The 22,955-nt window shown below is 32.7% G+C and overlaps 3 protein-coding genes across 3 annotated transcripts; all 3 read left to right on the top strand.

The window, feature by feature from the left end:
• Positions 1-1,586: 1,586 nt before the first annotated feature.
• LOC132728601 (uncharacterized) lies at positions 1,587-11,153 on the top strand. The gene is made up of 5 exons (XM_060714273.1): positions 1,587-1,706; positions 3,742-3,792; positions 5,384-5,509; positions 6,619-6,841; positions 9,377-11,153. Exons 1-5 carry the CDS (start codon positions 1,663-1,665, stop codon positions 10,025-10,027), a joined length of 1,095 nt encoding a protein of 364 aa, XP_060570256.1. The 5' UTR covers positions 1,587-1,662; the 3' UTR covers positions 10,028-11,153.
• A 1,742-nt stretch (positions 11,154-12,895) lies between these two features.
• LOC132728604 (uncharacterized) lies at positions 12,896-16,906 on the top strand. Its single transcript, XM_060714277.1, has 4 exons — positions 12,896-13,373; positions 13,807-14,038; positions 15,021-15,137; positions 16,746-16,906. Exons 1-4 carry the CDS (start codon positions 12,954-12,956, stop codon positions 16,904-16,906), a joined length of 930 nt encoding a protein of 309 aa, XP_060570260.1. The 5' UTR covers positions 12,896-12,953.
• A 540-nt stretch (positions 16,907-17,446) lies between these two features.
• On the top strand, positions 17,447-20,431 carry LOC132728613 (carbohydrate sulfotransferase 15-like). Its single transcript, XM_060714289.1, has 3 exons — positions 17,447-17,614; positions 18,216-18,366; positions 19,800-20,431. Exons 1-3 carry the CDS (start codon positions 17,462-17,464, stop codon positions 19,967-19,969), a joined length of 474 nt encoding a protein of 157 aa, XP_060570272.1. The 5' UTR covers positions 17,447-17,461; the 3' UTR covers positions 19,970-20,431.
• Positions 20,432-22,955: the final 2,524 nt, after the last annotated feature.

Consider the following 22,955-nt stretch of genomic DNA (forward strand, 5'->3'; position numbering starts at 1 on the left):
TTGATTAAATCAGAATATATTCTGTTCATGGAAAGGCATATGACCACTAAATTCATTATTTAAAAAAAAAACAAGTATGCAGGTTGAATAACAGATCTATGTCAATATATAATGAAATAATATTGCATGTCATAAAACAGACACAAAATAAAAGATACAAGCTTTATGATTTAATGAATTTGATAAATAGTCACGTCAAACTTTTAGTTTTTAGGGCGACTCGGGTGTGCCTAAAATAGTAAAGAGATCGAAGTGTAAAGTAGCAAAAAGTCAATTAATTTCTTCTTTTGAAAGGAAATAATGAAATTTAAACCTTAATTTGTGCACTAAATTCCTGCCTAAATTTAACTCTCGTAAGAGGGGTTGGTAGTATCCAGAGATAGATAGATAATTTTCGCTTTGTGAAAAAAAAAATTAAGTGGATTCTTCCCAATTCTTTAGATTAAATTTCGTGTAACAACAAATTTCAGACCCATATCCTAAAATATACCCAATGAAAGCATCAAATAATTGACATACTATCCTAGGTTTAAGATCAAACTTTTAACAATTGTAAAACAAAACTTTAAGAGCTTTTAAAGCTTTCCCTGCCAAGTGTTCCTGGTTAAGCGAAAAATTGCCTGTATAATTAAAAACAGTACCTCAATAATTAAAATCATTCACAACTTCTAAAATTTGGCCATCATAGGTCCAGTTCTCATTTTGTAATAACCCCCTCGTTTTCGAAAAAAACATTATTTTTGTTTTGCTGGTATTTACTTTTAATCCCCATGAAGAGCATTATGAATGTAAAAGATCCAAATGGTTTTGCAGTTCCAATGGTGACTTGCCTAAGATGGCCATGTGGATATTGTCAGCAAATAACAGTTAAATCAAAATAACATCGTCGAATGACAGTCCTGATTCATGACCAGTTTATATAATATAATATAATATAACTCTTAATCGTCTACAAAGGGAGATAATAAAATCGATGAAATTACCTCCCCTTGACGTAATCCAATAGCATAATAAAAATAATCAGAATAATTCGGATACAATATTAGATTGATGAACAAAAAAAGTAACAATTATAATTATAAATTAAAATGTTATAATTTAAAAAAAAAATGACTGTTGCATTATTTTTTTTATTTTTTTTGCAAAATGGGCATGAAATATCGTCAATAATTTATAACTTTACTACAATTTCATTGACAATTACACAACAACACAGAACATATATACATCAAAATTATGCACAAAAAGCAATTATAAATAATGACATAAATATAACATATACATATGATATAACATTATACCAATCTCATTAAAATCATATCCTAACTGTCGCTTCACTACCCTACGCTTCGTAGCGAAGAGTAACGGAGCAAAAACGATGATCTGATTTTAATGAGATTGAATTAATTTGAAACGAAATACAATAAAGTATACGAAAAAAAGCTTATATAAACACATTTTTCATCTAGAAAGATCGATAATTTTTTAGAAGACCGTTACTGACCGGGCCAGTATAAATGTGATACTATCGTAAATTTCGATCAAAATAGACCGGGAGAGACCGGAGACCGGGGTATTTTATTGTTTTTGTTGTTGTTGCTGTTTGCATTTCCGCTTCCGCTTTCGTTTTGGTTTTTAGCATGTTGATGACTTGAATTAAAAATGAGCCATCGACCAAAAGTTGCTGATCCAACAGAATTACAATGGTTTGTACGGTTTATTGGTGTAAGCACAGGAACCCGAAATTCTATCTAAAACTTTATTTATTTTTTTTGGATAGAATTTCGGGTTACCGTGGTCGCACATGGAGGCCTCTTCAATACTGAAATTTATAAATAAGATCTATATATTCAAGTCAAGTCAAGTTAATTTTATTTATAAGTCGGATAGTCGATACATATAACAAAAAACATAAGCTCTGGTGAGCAAGATGACCTCTTTACTGGGCAGCTGCATCCTTTTTACCAGTTCTAAGCCAGCTTTGATTTTAACTTAAAATTATCTCTGTCTTGTTTAAAGATTTTTTCCATTTGATAGAGTTCTACAATACTTTTTAAACGTACCGTAATAAGCTGTATGATAGGCGGACCGAGGAAGAAAATACACAGATTTAGTGTTCTAGTGCCCAGCGGTTGATTGCCCACAATCACTGTAGCGATTGATCGCCATAAGAGAGACCCTTTTTAAACTTGCTTTTACCTCGTATCTATAAATTTGCACTTAACTTATTTGTTTTTAACAGCTATTCCCAGATAACACACCTGCTTATTGTAATCGATTATACACTATTTTGAAGCAGTATGAATGCCTTGTTTGACTTCATGTCCAGAATTGATTGTTAAGCAGTAAGTTACAAGTAGATGTAGATCTAGATATATAGGCTACTTTGATAAATTCAGAACATCAAATCTACTGGTTGGGGACCACCAAAACCGGACAACAACCAAACCCAGGCCGCCCAAAAATGCTTAATTTAGTTTTTTAACTTTTTTTTCTTTGTTCAGTGGTTTTTGATCTATCAGTACTTTTTGTGCCCCCACATTAGTGGCGGGCCTTTAGATTTACCCTTGTCCGTCCGTCTGTCCGAGCAAACATTTTGGGTTTAAGGGCTATATAACAGTAAAGAGAACAAAAGAGAACAATAGGTTCATTCCGTGATCAAAGGTTTTAGGGGCTAGTAGCCCTTAAGAAAACACAGAAAATAACAAAGAAAATAGCCCCTAAAGCCAAAATGTCGGAACTTCCGTCCTTCTGTCCGTCCATTCTCTTTTGTGTCGCACGTAACTCAAAAAGTATTTGACCTAGTCATGAAACTTTACAGGAATGTTGATCAGAATGTGTAGTTGTGCACCTGGGTATTTTCGTCTGGATATTTTTAGTATTTTTAGAGTTATTGCCCTTGACTTAGTAAAAATTTCCAATTTTCAACTTGTGTTGCACATAACTAAAAAAGTATTTGACCTAGAGTCATGAAACCTTCCAAGAATGTTGCTCAGCATGTGTAGTTGTGCACATGTGTATTTTCATATGGATATTCTTAGTATTTTTTAGAGTTATTGCCCTTGACTTAAGAAAATTTGCAATTTTCAACTTGTGTCACATGTAACTCAAAAGATATTTGACCTAGAGTCATGAAACCTTACAGGATTGTTGATCAGCATGTGTAGTTGTGCACCTGGGTATTTTTGTGTGGATATATTTAGTATTTGTAGAGTTATTGCCCTTGACTTAGTATAAAACAATATTGAACTTGTGTTGCACATAACTCAAAAAGTATTTGACCTGTAGGCCTGAAAGTTTACAAGAATGTTGGTCTGCATGTGTACTTATACACCTTGGGGTTTTCTTGTGGATTTATTCAGTATTTGTAGTATTTGCCCTTTACTTAATAAAAGATTTTTAGTTTTCAACTTGGGCACATGTAGCCAAAAAAAAAAAATTGACCTAGAGACATAAGATTGACAAATTGGTGGAGTGTGGGGGCACCCGTGTCCTATGGACACATTTCTATTTTTTTTTTAAATCTGTACACATGATCTAAGGAGACCATACAAGATCATGTCCATACCTTCAAGGTCAAGGTCATTCTTTCAGCTCAAAGGTCAAAAGGTATTTGTCCTCTTTCTTATACTTCGAAATAGTATGAAGTCACCCTGATTTATTCTAAAAACTATGCCAGCATACATACAATGTAGATATGCATTATATTATATGTGATATACAATTTTTTTTATATTTCAGGCCTGTTGTTGATAGTGACAAAGAGGAGGCAGTGTTATATGTTTTAGAAAAGTGAGTGTTTAATATTTTTAGACACTTTTTTTGTGTCACCTTGAAAAAGGCGACATATACGGGTTACTTTTGTCGGCGGCGGCGGCGTCCCCTTAAGCTTGTCCGGATCATAAGTCAGTCATTATAAAGTCGGATTGACTTCAAACTTGGTATGCATGCACAAGAGCCGGTATTCTGCACTTCTTAATTTTTGAGTTATTGCCCTTTGTTAATTTTCATACTTTATTCATTTCTCCTAATGTATAAAAGCTACGGACTTGAAACTTCATAATTAGGAAGAAGTGCAGTGCACAAGAACCGGCACTCTACATTTCTTATTTTTTTAGTTATTGCCCTTTGTTAATTTTCATACTTTATTTTTGTCCTGACCATTTCTCCTAAAGTACTATGAACTTGAAACTTCATAGGATGATAGATCTCATTAAGAAGAAGTGCAGTGCACAAGAACCAGTACTCTGCATTTCTTATTTTTTGAGTTATTGCCCTTTGTTAATTTTCATACAATGTACTTTATTTTTGTCCAGGCCATTTCTCCTAAAGTATAAAAGCTATGGACATGGAACTTCATAGGATGATAGATCTCATTAAGAAGAAGTGCAGTGCACAAGAACCAGTACTCTGCATTTCTTATTTTTTTAGTTATTGCCCTTTGTTAATTTTCATACTTTATTTTTGTCTTGGCCGTTTCTCCTAAAGTATAAAAGCTATGGACATGGAACTTCATAGGATGATAGATCTTATTGATAAGAAGTGCAGTGCACAGAAACTGCTGCTCTGCACTTCTTATTTTTTGAGTTATTGCTCTTTGTTAATTTTCATATTTCATTTTTGTCCTGGCCATTTCTCATAAACTATATTGTTCACAAGGCGACACATCCAACTTGCTGAGTTCTAGTTTAATTACAGCCTTGTATGACCTAGGTCAAATGCAAGTCTTAATTATTAACCTACATGTATAAATTTCTGGTAAAAACTGTCATTTTTAAATTGAAGAAATATGTAAATCTGTTTATGTATTTAGTTCTTTGAATTTATTGACTGGCCTGTGTAATACATGAAACATGCATTTGAATATGTACCCAAACCTGCCAGATATTGTGGGAGAAACCCAAGTATGTTATATTTTGTTAGCTCATCTGTGCACAAATTCAGACCTTTACCAGTCATAAACATTGTTTGCCATTAGATGTCATATGCATTGTGACCCCTGTATGCTTAGGACTTAGTGTTTTATAGTTGAAACTTGTTTCCAATATTGGGAGAGCTACAACACAGAGTCCTGTATGGTTGTGCTTGCTCCTCACAAAGTCTTTTAATACTTTCATGTAAAAATAGCTATTTCCCGGTATCTTATGAAAGATTGATGTTCCTATACAGGTGCCTAAGATAGTTCATGGATTGAATGTCACCATACAGTGTCAGTATTACTTTATGCACTTCAAGTAAAACAAACAAAAATCTGATTCAACAGTTTTATAACCTTTCTTAGTGGCCAAGTTCATGATGATATTACTTGACGTTGTTATTCAGAATGTCAAAATAAAAGATGAATAATGGATAATGTTAAAAGATTATTTTATTTCACTTGCAGTGTGTTTTCAAAGTACAAGTCATGCTTAAGGACAATAAAGAAACCTCCAAAATGGAAGAAGAAAAGTGAAGGGGATATAGAGGATTGCTTGTCAAAAGAGGAAGAAAAACAAAAGAAAGATTTCAAGTATGTTGTCTGAACTTTATCCCTTTACTTTTTATACCTTAAATATAATGGCTGTAAATTTTTTATAATTTAATTAACTTGAATTTTTCAGTGGATTTCTTTGTGTTTCTTTGTATGTCAGACTTAAGGTAGACCATTACTAATGCATTACCTCCACTTTGAAGAGTATTCAAATAGGCTAGAATCACTTGTCAACTGCATTGAAATTGAGGGGCATCGGCTGAAACCCCAGATGGGACAACTTTTTTTCTTTCTTTTTTTCTTTTTAACATAAATTATGTATCTCTCAGAACCCTTATGGAAGAAAAAAGTGTTTGATTTTAATTATATAATTATTGTAGGTATTTATTTGCTGAATAATGCCAAATTTAATAGCAAATATGAAACCAGATATTTTCAAAGTTTAAATACAGGTAACTGTCCTATGTTGTCAATTTTACAGTTCCTTATAGTATCCATTAGCCATGGTCTAACTTCAACCAAATTATACTTGAATAAATCATTCAATGATTTAACAAATACATGATTATTGTTTTTATTATTTTTCAATCTTTTTCTATGTCACATGTTTACATTTTTTGTAACTGATAATGTGGAGGATATTTTTTAATAATGTAATACTTGAGGGTTGCACTTAATTAAATGAACCTTATAGAATGAGATGTATGATAAATAGCAAGCTGTGGCTTGCCACAGACAAGAACAGATGCTTGTTTAATACAAATTAGTTTACTCAAGTAAGTTTGTATGTTCCTTACACTTTTCTAGTAACCCATTGTGGCTGAAGGGTTTCCTCTAAGGGTGATGGCATCAGAATTGCAGCCACTGTTTATCCCTGAGTAATCCTAAAAGGCAATTTAATGAGTTTAGAATTACTGGAGTCTATGCATTTCTTAGTTCCAGCAGATGAGGTGGTTTTGACCCCTGGTGTTGCTTTAAATTTGTAACACCTGAAGTTAGCCAATGTCATCTTTCAAGTTTAGGCCCCATATTACCTAAATTATGTTGTTGCACCATAAAACCAAACAAATCAAACCTTCCTATTAAATTAAGGAAAAAGACTGCACATGTGCATTATAGGTTAAAACATAAAATATTGTAATTTTCAGGTGTATGTTTGTAATGGGTGTACAGACAGTTATGAGAAATCTGGAGAGAGACAACTTGTCTATGGTGTTGCTATGGAAAGATATGCAACCTGCTGTGCTAAGGAAAGCTCTTTGCCACCTGCTCAATGAGCATGGTTGCCCAGCAATGTGTGTGTCAGATCTGCTGGTTCCTATACAAAAGTCCTGGCCTGGCCTCACTTCAGCTGCCAGTCTTGGTGTTCTGGTAAATAGAAAAATTTCCTCTTGTATTAATATTGTATTGACAAAACCTGTTTGTGTCATAAAATACTGAAAGAAGGCAGGTAAAAAGGAATTCAGACACTTTTATGAAGTAACCAGACATATTAAGTGCATGTTCCTTAGAATCATAACCTAGTCAAAAGTGCCTAAGTAATATTTTATCTGCTTATGTATAATACTTTTTGAGTTTAATGTTCCATTTGATGTCGGTACAGATTATCAACTTGTGTGCAAAATGTCACTTCATTAATTGGCATTTCTTTATCCATTTTTCCTGTTTGTGGAAAATGGTAAGATAAAAAAGTATTTTTCAATCAAATCCGGCTAAAATTAACAAAAGATATGATTTTTAGTGCATTTCCGATTATATTTCTGAATTACCTTTTGCATATCTATCTGTTTCAAGTGCCTCAGCGGAATAATGAAAGAACAGGGTTGCCAGCGGACTTGAAAAGTCAGGGAAATTGGGTATTTTTTCAAGGTCAGGGAATTATCAGGGAATTTTGAAATTTAGTCAGTGAAAAATGAAAATCCTGAAAAGTCAGTGAAAAGTCAGGGAAAAAGTTATTTCAAAGGTCGAAAAATTTACGCATTGAAGGTCTTTCTTGGCTATGGCAGTCTTTAAGCATTTAATATTTGACTTTATCACTCTCACAGTTAAGCATTAAATTCAAATAACAGTAAACTGTGATATTAAGAAGCATTATATTTTAACTAAGTGATTATAATACCAATTATTTACCTTAGAACATCATTCAGCCTACTGACTGAAAAGCTTTGCAGCCCTTGCCTCCAGAGCTGACTAATATGTAATTTCTGTTGCATAATTTAACCAGTTTCCATCATGTTTGCAAGACAAATCCTCTTGTACAATTTCTTAGTGTCAAAGTAAAAAGCAAAGCAGGTTATATGCCAATATGGTAGTTTGGTATACATGTATACTGACTAGATTTTGTTAGTAATTAAAAGCCCTTCCATGCTTTTTGCTTTGACACTAAGAAATTGTACAAGAGGATTTGTCTTGCAAACATGATGGAAACTGGTTAAATTATGCAATGCTATGTTTTTCACACTAACTTTTTTCACACTAACTTACTTCACTCATTCAAAGTCTTTAATTTTATAGTGATTATTTCATGATATGCCAAAAGCAGCCCTATGTTCTTGTTTTCACAATCAGTGGAGTTTATCATGATGCCTTATACAAGTAACTGTGTTAAATGTTTATTGTTCTAGTTATAGTTTAGAGATGTTTGAATTTTAAGTTTTGTCATACAAGTATTACTCTTATAGTCTTGGTGTTTTATGTGTTACTACTAGGAAGGAAAGAGTGACTTATGTGATTTCTAATACAGATGCTTACATTATGATTCTTCTGATTTTCATGTCATATGTTTCACTGACCAAAAGTCACACTGCGTTTGAATAGAAATAGTTAAGAATAGTAGAACACAATGTTTGAATCATTACTTTGATGTAAATGTTTTATATTTTGGAAAATAAATACAAGTTTACATGCAAAAATATAATGGGAGGATTGGACGGCTATAGGGGAGGTCAGGGGGCCATTTATGTGTTTGACGATTTTGGTCAGTGAAAAACATGAATTGGTCAGTGAAAAGTCAGGGAAAAGTCAGGGAATTTTATTTCACCAAAGTGCTGGCAACCCTGAAGAAATTCACATTGAATTATGAAAGAAATTCACATTTATTTTAGGTTTTTGGACCTCAGTGGTGTTCCTTTCAGATCTCTTTAATGTGAAACTGCATTGCCCAGAGCATGTAGTATTGCATAGCTGGCCTCTACAAAGGTGAAATAAGTCATGCCACTAACTTGATCAAAATTGGTCCCAACTTAGTTCTCGTAGACTTGTTCAGTAAAACATACAATGTATTTAAAAATTATTCTCCAAACTACAATGCCCAGAACTTAGATATTTTGCATAAAGCATAACTTTGTTGTCCCATACAATTGTATGTTATATAAATTATGCCCCTTGAGTGAAGATAAATTATCCATCTCCTGTAGTGCTTCTTAGCTTGATGTACACTAATATAGGAAGACATAAGTCTTGTATGGAACCATAATTACTATAGCTTAGATTATTTGGTATATGGCATTGCTTTGTGATCCTGTACATAAATCATGCCCTTGGGATAAAAAAGGTCCAATCGTTTTGTCACTTAGTTTAAATAGACTTACATGGTAAAATATATTTAAATCTTCCTAGTGTGAAATAACAATACTAAGAGCTTTGATAGTTGGCATTTAGTATTTCCTAGAGGACATCTACAAATGTTTTAGAACTTACACATTATGGGTCAAAATATCTTATTTGACCTTATCATTGAAGAATGAGACTTTTTCTAGCAATGAATCTCAGGTGAGCAGTCAAGGGCTATCATGACCGTCTTGTTTGTTGGTTTACTAAATGTACTTTTGTAGGTTTAGCAATGAAAAAAGTCATAAATATGAAACAAAGATGAATTTAATTTTTGTTTTGTTTTTTTACTTACAGAAAACTGAAGAGCCCAATGATTTCCATGAGCTCATTGAAATAGTTAGAAAACATGCACCACCACTGACAAAACTACAGGTGAAGGAAGACAAAGCCGTGAACAAACCATTGACACAACCTACAGGAAACATAGATAATAGTAGAAAAATAACTGATAAAGATTTAAAAACTGAAATTAAACTAGATACTATGTTTGCACATACTGAGAATGAAAAATCTGGCAGTAATTTGGAAAACCTATCTGTTAGCCCAGCCAAGTACTACATATACAAACCTGAAACACAGGAAAGTAAATCTTTCTCCGGACAAGATTTTATAGCGTTTGATGATAGGGCAGAGGGTAAAGGTCCAAGTGTTGAAACAATAAAAGGTGTAAGAATACAAACAAAAAGTATATACATTCCAAGTAAAAATCAAATTAACTTTGGAATAAGGCCATCTCTTGTAGATTCTGACAAGGACAAAAACATGGATTGTGAAAATATTCCTGATAAAAGTGATGTAAGAAAGGAAGACTTTAAAACAAATGATGGGAAGAGGAAAGCATCAGAAAATGAAAATGAGACAAATAGGGAATATAAAAAAATAAATGTAAAGAAATTTCAGAAAAATACACAGAAAAAGAGGAAAAGTAAGAAAAATAAGAAATAAATTAACATAACATTGGCAGACACTCAATTGTTGACTACTGATCGAGTTGTAGTACTTTGAAACTAAAATCTCTTTAATTGTTTTGTTGTAAACTTCTTACAAACTCAGATCATGTTATGTAATTGCTACAAGCCATATGTGTTAATACATTGTGCATGCCATGTGGTTATAGGAACATTAATATTGAATAATTAATGTGTCTGTTGATAATAAAAAATATGTGTCTGGTGATAGAAAATAAAAAAGAAAAGTTACATGATAATATTGACATGATAAACTGTATGACTTTTTAGCTCACCTGTCACAAAGTGACATGTTGTGCTTTTGTGATCGCTTTTCGTCCGACTTCTGTCCGTAAACTTTTACTTTAAACAACATCTCCTCATAAACTGCTAAGCCAATTTCATCCAAACTTCACAGGAATGTTCCTTAGGTACTCAACTTTTTTTCAAATTTTTTCAAAGAATTTAATTACAAGCAGAACTCTTGTTGCCATGGCAACCGAAAATAAAAAACTTAAAATATCTTCTTTTAGAAAACAGAAAGACCTAGAGCTTAAATATTTTGCATGAAACATCAACTAGTCAGTGTTTACCAAGTTTGTTCAAATAAATGCCCTTGGGTTAAAATTGGCCCTGCCCCGGGGGTCATTTCCTTATTTGTATATAGTAAAAACTTAAAAAATCTTCTTAAAAACCCAAATAGCTAGAGCTTAGATATTAAGAATGAAACATCTTCTAGTGGGTGTCTACCAAGATTGGGCAAATAAAAGCCCTTTGGCAAAAATTGGCCCCGCCCCAGGGGATCATTGATTTTCCTTATTTCTATATAGTAAAAACTTAGTAAATCTTCTTGTAAATAACCAAAATAGCTAGAGCTTAGATATAAAGCATGAAACAGCTTCTAGTTGGTGTCTACTTAGTTTGTTCAAATAAAAGCCCCTGGTTTAAGCTTGGCCTTGGCCCTGGGGCCTATATACAGGTGAGCGATTTCATTTTGTTGTTACTTTTTAAAATGAATATTTTTGTTTCTCATGTCTATTGCTTTATGTATAATTGTATATACATCAAAACACCAACACAGAAGATGTTGTTACATGTATTAAACAAACTTTTTAAAGCTGAAATTTATGTCAATTATTGTGTCACCTTGAAAAGGCGACATATAGGGGTTACTTTTGATGGCGGTGTCAGCGTCGTTGTCGGCATCCCCTAAAGCTTGTCCGGAGTTTAACTCAGTCACTATAAGTCGATTGACTTCAAACTTGGTATGCATGCTTTTTTCAATAACTCGAAGTGCAGTGCACAAGCACCGGTACTCTGCATTTCTTATTTTTTGAGTTATTTCCCTTTGTTAATTTTGATACTTTATTTTTGTCCGGGCCATTTCTCCAAAAGTATAAAAGTTATGGACATGAAACTTCATAGGATGATAGATCTCATTAAGAAAAAGTACAGTGTACAAGAACCGGTACTCTGCATTTCTTATTTTTGAGTTTTACCCTTTATTCATTTTCATACTTTTTTTTTTGTCTAGGCCATTTCTCATAAATTATAAAAGATAATTCATAGGATGATAGATCTCATTAAGAAAAAGTACAGTGTACAAGAACCGGTACTCTGCATTTCTTATTTTTGAGTTTTACCCTTTATTCATTTTCATACTTTTTTTTTGTCCAGGCCATTTCTCATAAATTATAAAAGATAATTTATGGACTTCATAGAATGATAGATCTTATTGATAAGAAGTGCAGTGCACAGAAACTGCTGCTCTGCACTTCTTATTTTTTGATTTATTGCCCTTTGTTAATTTTCATATTTCATTTTTGTCCTGGTCATTTCTCCTAAACTAAATTGTTCACAAGGCGACACATCCGACTCGTGGAGTTCTAGTTAAATAAAGCTTGATTCAAAATTGGTTCTACAGTCTGGTAATAAATTGCATTTTGAACAGTTTCAGCTATCTATTGTAATAAAAAAGTTTTCCTTGCTGGGTTGAAAATGAAAAACATTAGATAATTCAAGATATATTAAGGTGATAATTATATTACTTAATGTTCTTAAATTAGTTTTAACTTTAAAACTTTTCTCCAAACAAAGTTACATGTCCTACCAAAATACGTCTAAAATTTCTGTGTTTGAATCAAGACTGGTATACTGTATATAAGTGTAAGCCCATATTAAAATCATTTAAATCAACATTTGAAAATTATATCAACATGATACTACTTATAACAGTAACCATTGTGACTAGAAGGTGCTAGCATGCGGCATGATGTGTGGAATCTAAACAGAGATATGAGCCGAGTCACGACAAAACCAACATAATGGGTTTGCGACCAGCATGGATCCAGACCAGCCTGCGCATCCGTGCAGTCTGATCAGGATCCATGCTGTTTGCTTACCAACTCTATTACAAGTACAAGTGGTCGCAAGCCCACTTTGTTGATTTTGTCGTGGTGCGGCTCATGTTTAATCAGTCATTTAACTGTCTGAAATGACTGAAATGGAGACACCTTTGAATTCTTTAATACCATAAATGTCTTGCCTCCAAAAAATAAATCACTCCATACATTCCTGTAAGCAAGGATATTGCTTCTATTATTACCGGTATCAGGTACGTATATAAACGTACCTGCCGGTATGTAGTATTTCTTCTAGAGAAAAACCACTAACTAATGTAGGCAGTAATGTATGTATGTATGTAAAGTATAGTTTATAATATACATTTGTGGTCATAATTGAGAGCATTTCAATCAATAGATAGTCTTCAAAAAGAAAGACCCTGATCAATAAAAAACTTTACCCATTCAAAATTATACCTATTGGGTGTATTTATATATAACCATACTTTACAATATACTTTAAATTATCTGTAATAAAGAACAGATATTATTGAAACAATAATTTTTCAAATAATAATAATTATGATTTCTTCTAGAATGATTTTGATGAGGAAGACCAAATGGATTTTAACTACGAAATACCTTTGTTTAATAATTCTATTCAGTTTCATTATGTGGATAAATTTGGTGCCAAATGTTGAAGAAATTCATATATTTTACAATCGGGAAAACGCGGGAAAATTTTATCTAAATAGGAATCCTTTTCTGGTGAATTATTCACATGCTGAATCACAAAGAAATGAAAGCAAAGTTGCTCGAAGTGGCAGACTATTTCAGAGTTTTAAAAGATCTAATGTTTCCAAATTCGATTCTAAAGACTACCATTTACTACATAGACATAATAAAGCACCTGTACATAAAATATTTCAATCTTTTGGACAAGACTTTGGTAGCCAAATTAATGAACCGGACTTTAAGAAAATGCACGATTTCCAGCTTTACGTAAGTATTTCCCTATATTATGTCTGTAATAAAATATTATTGAAATACTATGTTGTGTCATCGAATTTCAATTTCTAGACTTTAAATAAGAGTATTATAAACCGATATATATTGACACTTTAGAAATACATGTATACGAAATGCATGAATGCTCACAATCCAGATGAATTTTTGAATGTACAATGCAAAATACCGCCAAATTTACTATTTTGATCCCAACGAACAATTAGTTTTCGAAAGCTTGACGGTTACTATAGAAACACGTCCAGACAGTGTTCTGGCTTTGTATTATTGAGACATATTCGTTAATTAAGTAGGACTCAGTCTCCAAAGACCATAGTTAAAACACTAGATTCAATGCTTTAAGTTTTCCGCTACAAAATGAGTTTAGCTCCGGAACCTATTTGATACCTAACAAAATTTTCCATTGCAGTTAAAGCCCCGGTATTTAAATTCGTATAAGAACCCATGCTTTTTAAAGAATGTGACTTTTGGTGCGCACAATGCATCCCGAGAGATAGAAAGGCTACAATGTGTTCCATTTTTCATGATTGTTGGTTTCCCCAAATGTGGAACAACTGATCTATGGTCCAAATTGAAACAGCATCCTCAAGTGTCGTGGCTACACGCGAAAGAAATTAATTTTTTCAACAAAAAGCAATATGGTGAGTTAAGTTTTAAAAATAGAAAGAAATAAAGAATCCTTAACGAAAGCACAAAACGACTAAATTGAAAATGTTGCAGGCTCGGTTTGATTGAGCCTGTTCATTGACGGTAATGAAAAGTGCAAGTGGAATTTTGAAACATCCACAGATGTATTGAAAATTTATTTTCATCATATGAAGAGAGTAAAGTAACAAAGAGCAGTACTGTAAATTTCAAGAATAAAATCAGATTTTTTGTTTTGTTTTAAAAATTCCTTAATCATACATGTATTTATAATAAGGTTGCATTAGAATGGCAAGATGGGTGCATAATCTTGTAACAATCTGTATGGTGAGGGAGATATCTTATGTGTGAGAGATATACTATGCCGTAATTTGTTGTCAGAATATTGATGATTGCTACGTAGTCTCTTTGTTAATATAAAGAAAACATGTTTTCACACAAAGTAGATATGTTATCATACTATAGGTGGTCTCAAAATGAATATATAGTATCACAAAAACAAATGATCTGATATAGGGATGAACAGGCTTTTTATCCTTTGATCGAAACACATTAACTAGGTTCAGCTAAAATTTCATCAGATTTCAAATTAATTTCTGTGATAAAATTATACTTTTACCCAGATAATGAAGTCATAATTTAAATAAACTTAAATGTAAGCCAGCGCCATGACAAAACAAACAAAATGGTTGCGAAATATGGATTAAACCAAACTGGTACCACTTCAGTTTTTGCATAGTAATCAGTCTGCTTGCTCAAATTTCTAATTTCTTCTAATTTAAATGTTTGTATTGCAACACATGGATCCTGATTCATATGCCGTTTTATTGTTTATTAGCATAGTTCATTATAAAAAAATTTTGCTCATTGTGGATTGAAATATTTCATGTTGTTTTGTTACTGAAATATTGATGACTTCAAAATTAGTATTGCCTTACCCAAACCATTGATGAATGATATATATGTCCTACATTTTAGATTACATGACAGTTGACAATGCTGTGGATTTTTACCAGCGTAGCATAAGTGCTTCAACGGAACAAATCAAGAAATGTGTTCCTGAGAAAATGAATGATTTAAACCCGTGCATAACTGGTAAACCACTTTCTAGGGGTTTTCCGCATATTATAATTATGTAGTTATACTTCTTAAAGCTCAAAATTATTATATTAATAACATTTCTAATTTAAAATGTACTTCGTACTGCAACCATGATTATTTCATATGCCGTTTTTTAATGTATTCTAAAGGAAACAAGATTTTAGCTCATGTTTATGTGGAACATTGTAAAAGACAATGTATACATGTACAATTGCAAATACTTTAGTCATACTGTAAATCACTACTCTTTAATTATAGGCTATTGTTCTTATCAAGCAATTCACAAAATAAAGAAAAGCAAGTTTATGTTAACACTATAATTAAGATTCGACTGTTATGTTTGTAACTGTATATTTGTAAATGTCCTCTTTTTTCTCAAAAACTATTACGAAAAGAGTAACCACGCCTATAGTCACACTGTCTGGAATAACAGACAATGTTGCACGGGACCGATCAAATGCCCGTTTTACTTACACATACATATTGAAATAAAACATTTAGGCATTCACAAGTGTTGAACATGGATCTTTATCAGGACATACAAAATTTAGTTTTGTTGTTGTTGTTGTTTGTTTTTGTTTTTTTTTTTCATTTTGAGAAATACATTATGGGACCTCATATATAGATAACCGGTGGGTGAGTGGTCACCCACTTCAGTACGTGAAGTGGTGATAAACTAAAATGTGTGTGTATTTTAGTTTATTAAAACTCGCCACCGCTTTTCCATATGGACGAGTCCTCCAGACGAGTATTAGTCATTTTGTTTTTTTATGGAAAGATACAAATACAGAAAGATACCCCAATTCCAGAATCATCTCCTGTTTTTTTTTAGCGTGCTAAGTGTTTAAACACTCGTGACCTAGATTTAAAGTCTCATCCGAAAGATTGATGAGTAATTATTTAGGAATTGGACACCAGCGTGGAATCGGAACATGACTACCTGAGATCACGCAACCGATTAACCTTCGCCACTAAACGAGCATGATAAACGCGGTGCTGAAATCCACTGTTCGCCAAACTTTCAATAAACTAACGTACAAGTCTTAAAGCGCCGGGGGATTGTAACCATTGTATGGGGGAAATAATTATTTTTAAGAAATAACTTTTTGTAATTTCAAAATTTTCAAATTATTTGCCCACTTCGTTTTAAAGAATAATCATTTTACTACGCAAAACGAAAAAATAAGTTTAAAAACTTCTAACTGATATCGGGTAGCTAAGACCCGCAGTAAATATTGGTTTCCAATTTTACTCTGGGTGTATTTTTTATTATCATTTACATAGTCTTTTGTTTTAAGTGCGACAGTTCATCCAGATAATTATATTTCTTAAACATTTTGAATTCGGTGGCAATCACAACTCGGCTTTCTCCGCGAATAGAACCAAAGGTACATATATCACACCACTATATTCGAAAATATGAAGGTCTACTATACATGTATATTATACGCACGAAATATACGTGCTAAATCTAACTCTATATTTGGCAGGAAAATACATTTAGTGTATGCACAATATTCACATACTACGAATTAAACTAACATTCAAGTAATAACATTAATATCTTATTTGTTTCTTTTCATGGATGAATTTAATTTTCAGGAGACGCTTCTGTTGACACTATTTTTGATAACAAATTTTGGAGACAGTTACCAGGCAACGATATAAAACTTGAACCTGTGCTCACAAATGCAGATTATGTCCACAAAGTTAATCCGGACATGAAAATAATCGTCCTTGTAAGGGAACCCGTTGAAAGGTAATTATTGTACAGGATGTAACTGTATTCAATGATATTGGCACCTAATTGATAACCTAATCGTCTAAAACATATTCTTGCATTTAATAACATACTACGACTCAAAAATTGCGGGGAAAATGGGAAAATGTTATGTAAAATATAAGTATCTTGTGATTTTATTAAAGTAAAACGGAAATATAAATTATCAAACTAAAGAAAATATTTTTGTGTTTTAATAACAATAAAAATCATGCAGTGTCTTATAATAGTGCAGCCAGCGCCCATGCACAAAATAAAATAGTTTGCCCGTTTGCGAACCACCATGCTGATCAACCAGATAGCCCTGCGAACTCCGGCGGCCATGTCTGATTCTAGGGGAAACATTTGCTTGTTTGCTTTCCACAACACCTATAAAAAGTAGAAGAAAACTTTGCAAAAATTAGCGAACAGCATGGAAAATTTTTGATCAACATTTCAGCAAGCGCAGTGTTCTGCTTTCTTTCATTACTAGGTCGTAAACCTCATTTACGTTTGGTTTTTATTATATATTAATGGATTGTATTCAGACTATATCTACATGTCATCATTCATTGGTTATGTTCCCAGCCCTGAGGATTTCCATACCACCGTAGTATACAGAATCAGAAACTTTACTTCTTGTCGACAACACCGCAAACTTAGAGCATGTGCATACGATGTTTATGACGATTGGAATATACACACTTACAAGGTTGTTCACAAAGATATGAGCCGCGTCATGACAAAACCAACATAATGGGTTTGCGACCGGCATGGATCTAGACCAGCCTGCGCATCCGCGCAGTCTGATCAGGGTCCATTCTGTCCGCTTACAAACCCTAAAACAAGCATAGAGAAACTGATAGCGAACAGCATGGATCCTGATCAGACCGCGCGGATGCCCAGGCTGGTCTGGATCCATGCTGATCGCAAACCCATTATGTTGATTTTGTCGTGACGCGGCTCAATTATAATATTACCGTGTATAATTAAGCACATTCTATGCAACACCAAGGTCCTGCTCTTACAAAAGCATTCATAAAATAGCGATGGCAAGATTCAAGTTTATATATGTAAGTGGGATCATTTTAACATAGAACATGTCAAATAATAAGCACTCTGAGTGAAGATCATAACAAACTGTTACTTGAAACAACATAAACCTTGATAACAAGCGACTGTAACGTGACTAAAGTGACAAAATAAGTAATTTCTGGTCAAAACAATTGGTTACGCGATATATGAAAAGCACTGTAATTTTCAGTATTAACAAAGTTAACAAACTATGACTAGAATGTGCCCTCTAATTTTAGGTTCGGTTAAGTGTGGGAATGTACTCTATATTTCTAGACGACTGGCTGAAGGTGTTTCCTCGACATAACGTTCTAGTTGTTAAATCAGAGGACACAAGAGGACGAAATGAAAGGAGCACGTTTAAGAAAATACTACAATTTCTTGGGCTAAGTAAAGATTTATTCAAACATAAACAATTTGATTAAACTAATTAATGATTTACATGTAAAATTAACTTTAGTGATAAGTTTCCTTAGATTATGATAATTAATTAAGGCTTCTAGCGACGAGAAAAATAAAGAAGATATGCATATTTTTATAAGTTTATATATGTTTCTTAATTCGGGGGTATTTCTTTGAATAACGCACTAGTTTAACAATGAACCCTCGTATTAGATAGGTGGACAATTTAAAAATAGGTGGACGATTAAAAAAAAAAGTAAAAATGCCTTTAATACTTTTGCTCTTATTCCATTGTATTCAAATCGAATGCAGGGAGTTAGTGTCTACAATATGTTACTAATGCTATTTAAGTGAAATTTAGAAAGAGTAAGTGCCTGCAATATTTATGTCTTACACATTACTACTTCTGAATGTGAGAATAAGAAATAGTCAATGTCTGCAATACTTTTAGTATTATTATAATCACAGTTACTAATAAACAAATACTCTAAGTCTTACTCACTGCTATTAAAATGCATGAATTAAAATTAGCTGGTGTCTACAATCCTCTATGTTACAATTATAAAGTCAATGTCTGAAATACTTAAATTATCACTTATCATGTTTTTATCATTTAAATTAATGCTTTTCTAAGTGAAAACTAGAGCTATAGACTCTAGTTGTTGTCTGCAATTATTTGAGTCTAAATCATACTCATTAACTGAGAGATACCAATTATTAGTTGCTTGGTACTATTACATTAGTCGATGGGCCTTCAGTACTTTAACTCTCACTCAGTTTTATTCTAAAGTGGTAATTGGACCATTATTCCGTATCGCACCATTTCACCTCGCTTAAAAATTATCGCACCGCTATACGTTCGACCCCCTGATTAGAAGTAGTTGTTGTCTGCAATAGATTGCTATTTAAAGCGAGAATATTTACCTTGAAAATGATAACTAGAAAGATGAAAGAATTCTACGTAAATTTAAATAAATATTGATCTACGAGTAAGTTTTTAGATCATATCAACTTAACGATTTTCCGTTTCGTACTTTGTATCTTTTTTATCGGTCAATGCGTTTCTTTCTTATAAATTTTCACCGCTTAATGATAACGATTTATTATTTTTAACAATTAAGAGACTTGAAATTTCGTTTTCTTTATTTTATTTTATAATTTTTATTTTTTGAATCGGTTCATTCATTAGTTAGTCTTGTAGCTATTAACAGGCTTGCACATAGCTAAGCTGTCAATTGAAAATAGAATCCTATGTGGTACGTGCTTGTTATACTATTTATGCACGTGCCTACTGATGTGAACATATCATAGTCACGTTTGTACATGAAAGACAGACAGATAGACAGACAGACAGACAGACAGTGTAATACATTGTTTTTTTTTAATGTTATTGTTGTTCTGTTGTGTTTTTTTTTTTGCAGTCATGCCGACAAGAAAGTATATTAGCGAAATTAACAGCGAAAGGACATACAATAATCAAAGAAATGCGGACAGTAAACCGATGTTAACAAAAACAAAGTTAATGCTACACGAGTTTTACAAGGCGTTTAACAGAGACCTTCAAATTCTCTTGCCACATATACAGTATTAAGGGCGGTTTACAAAGTTGAAATATATTTATATACTTCACAAAGCTTTTTTTTACTATTTGTCAAACTTTGTTCCGCATTCATAAGGTATGATTGTTAATAAACCTTTTTGGTAACAAAAAATTCCTAATATCGATGTCCAATGAAGAAAAACTTTGAAGTACCAGGAGAGAAATAACACATGTTCTCACACTTTACACATCACGTGATAACAAACATAATTATACTAGTTCTAAGTGTCTTCCGTTTTGAAGCTGCCAGGATATGGAACAGTCTCCCTAGTGGTGATATCAGAAAAAGTAGAAAACTTCAAACAATTTGGGAGATTGATCGACACCTGAACAGGTCCAAGACTGAAGTATTCTATGTGTCGCTTGCTAATCTTTTATTAAACACAATTGTCTTTTACTTGTACTTTGTGTGTGTCATATGGTTCATGACTGTGTAAACAGCACGTTTTTATATATTTGATTGCATTATTTATTTATTTATTTATTTATTTATTATTCTTAGGTTATTTGTTTGTCTGTCCCAGTATTGTAACATCTTTGCTTTATATATGTTTGTATATGATTATATGTATAGTCTTTTAATTCTGTATTCTTATACCTATAGATAGCTGAAATATCCTGTAACTCAATTTAATTTTTTTATGGTTTAATATTATAAATATAATGCTCAATGAAGATTTGTCAATATTGTAAGTTCCAAAAGGCATTATTAGTAAATATATTACCAAATTTACATTTCATGCTAAGAAAGGCAGATAATTAGATTTTTTTCTATAAAGTCTATGTCAAATTTTTCAATTAGAAATGAATGCATGTATTTTAATGATTACATATAATGTGGACAAATATTTGCAGTACATATTTTACATATTCTTCGATGTTTGAAAATTGTTTTAGAAGCATAATTATTTACATATATAAAATTTCACTTAAGTGTGGTAACAACTTTAATTACAACATACAGGATCTTAAATATATTTTTTTATTTTGTTTTTATCATTATTTGCGTTGTGTGATAGTGGCCTGCAGCTTTCTTGTTTTTATATACATGTACATGTGACTCCACTAAGTTTTTGTTGTTGTTATTTATTATTATTTTTTTCTTTTGTTGTTGTGTTTTTGTTGTTTTTTTATGTTGTTGTTGTTGTTTAAACTAGCGGGACTTGAAATATTCACGCCGTTTTACCGGAATAATCATTTTTATTAACAATGACCAAGATATGACGACGTTCTTTCACTAAAACTGGAGTACTATCGATTATAATATAATTCCGAATATGTTTTTATATTATATACATTTATATTATTGTCCTTTGTATGTTTTTAAATATCATGTTTTTGGGCAGTTTTACCTCAATGGACTTTCTTCATTGAGAAGGTTCAGTTTCAATTGAGTGGACATGAAATACAATATTATAATTGTACATTTTTCAAAAAAATGTAATTTAGTCTTATGCAAAGAAGAAATAAATAGGCTATTTTTAGGTAAAATGTATTGAATAAATCTGGTGGTATTCAACTTTATCTTAATGAGGAAATAGACAGCTGGCTATACAAACGTTTACAACAACAATTATTTCGGTTTGCAGTGGGATAATTATCTTGAGACAAGGAAGGACTTGAGAAAATTGTATATCGGCTCTAGATCTTTTTACTCCTTAAATATTTCTTTCAGAAATACTAAAGTATTAAAATGATGTTCCGGGCGACTTTGACAAATCTTATAAAAGGAGAAACGAAGACAGATTCATGACTGGATATATGAGCCGCGACACGACATAACCAACATAGTGCGTTTGCGACCAGCATGGATCCAGACCAGCCTGCGCATCCGCGCAGTCTTATCAGGGCTTACCAGCCCTATTACAAGTAGAGAAACTGATAGCGAACAGCATGGATCCTGATCAGACTGCGCGGATGCGCAGGCTGGTCTTGATCCATGCTGGCTGCAAACGCATTACGTTGGTTTTGTCGTGACGCGGCTCATATTAATTTCTCAAAGACAATGGCAGAAATAGTGTTTGTCTCAAACATTTCAATAAAAAAAGTTCTGTTTTTTTGGTCAGACTTTAAAAACAACGAGATTGTATACATAAATAAAAATATATACATGCATATGTAGTAATAGGCAAGTCTGTATGCTCCAAATTAAATGATAGAGAAATAATACATGTACTACTAAATATACAACATCTACCCAATAGATCTCTTCAGCACATATGAAGCTCAGATGGAATTTTGACCGGTTATTCCTTTATTTTGAGACCAATCTCAATAAATGTTTCAATAAAGGTTTGTTTGAATGTTAAGCATCGTGTGGTGGTTAGATTTTGTGAAACTTTTGTGAAGCGACATTTTTTTCATACGCATTGCATATTTTTTGGGCGTACCTGAAATAATATCTCGATGAAGACTGCATAAAAATCCGAACAAAAATGGATAAATATAGAGGAAAGCCAGGAGGGTAGAATCACATTTCGATTTTCTTAAAAAAAAGCTTTGAATTTTATAAAAATGTTTAGAATGTTGAAATCTAACCCTGTGATTGACCTTTTCTTCTCCTTCACATGTCGAGTTATACTGCACATCTGGAGCAGCGATAATTCACATATATTTTTTACCGATGCTCAATTTTGAGATCCATATGGGGTTCCACCCCCGTGTTACATTAAACCCCAGTCACACTAGAGCTTACGATAACTTGCGACCACCGGCGACTTGTAAAACTGGCGATCATCAGCGATTGTCTGCGACCGAAACCATTTTTGCACAGATAAATTTACTTTTGCGAGTATCGTAAGACAAGTCATCATTGACAATCGCACGACGGGTCATAAGTAAACGTACGATGGTCTCAAGATTGCGTGGGATTACTTACGACTACCCGTGACATAACATGCGATCACCTGCAACTTGTCGTACGACCATCACACGATTACTAAAGACTACTTAAGATTATCAGTGACTAGTGGCGATT

Source organism: Ruditapes philippinarum, unplaced genomic scaffold (assembly GCF_026571515.1).
Source record: "Ruditapes philippinarum isolate M1 unplaced genomic scaffold, ASM2657151v2 ctg1435_1_1_1_1, whole genome shotgun sequence".
Lineage (NCBI taxonomy): Eukaryota > Metazoa > Mollusca > Bivalvia > Venerida > Veneridae > Ruditapes > Ruditapes philippinarum.

Coding starts and splice junctions, on each gene's coding strand:
- LOC132728601 (XM_060714273.1), top strand. CDS start 1,663: ATGAGCCATCGACCAAAAGTTGCTGATCCAACAGAATTACAATG. Junction 1,707..3,741: donor GATCCAACAGAATTACAATG/GTTTGTACGGTT, acceptor TTTATATTTCAG/GCCTGTTGTTGATAGTGACA. Junction 6,842..9,376: donor CTGCCAGTCTTGGTGTTCTG/GTAAATAGAAAA, acceptor TTTTACTTACAG/AAAACTGAAGAGCCCAATGA.
- LOC132728613 (XM_060714289.1), top strand. CDS start 17,462: ATGTCATCATTCATTGGTTATGTTCCCAGCCCTGAGGATTTCCATACC. Junction 17,615..18,215: donor GGAATATACACACTTACAAG/GTTGTTCACAAA, acceptor CTCTAATTTTAG/GTTCGGTTAAGTGTGGGAAT. Junction 18,367..19,799: donor ACTACAATTTCTTGGGCTAA/GTAAAGATTTAT, acceptor TTTTTTTTGCAG/TCATGCCGACAAGAAAGTAT.
- LOC132728604 (XM_060714277.1), top strand. CDS start 12,954: ATGATTTCTTCTAGAATGATTTTGATGAGGAAGACCAAATGGATTTTA. Junction 13,374..13,806: donor TGCACGATTTCCAGCTTTAC/GTAAGTATTTCC, acceptor TTTCCATTGCAG/TTAAAGCCCCGGTATTTAAA. Junction 15,138..16,745: donor TTTAAACCCGTGCATAACTG/GTAAACCACTTT, acceptor TTTAATTTTCAG/GAGACGCTTCTGTTGACACT.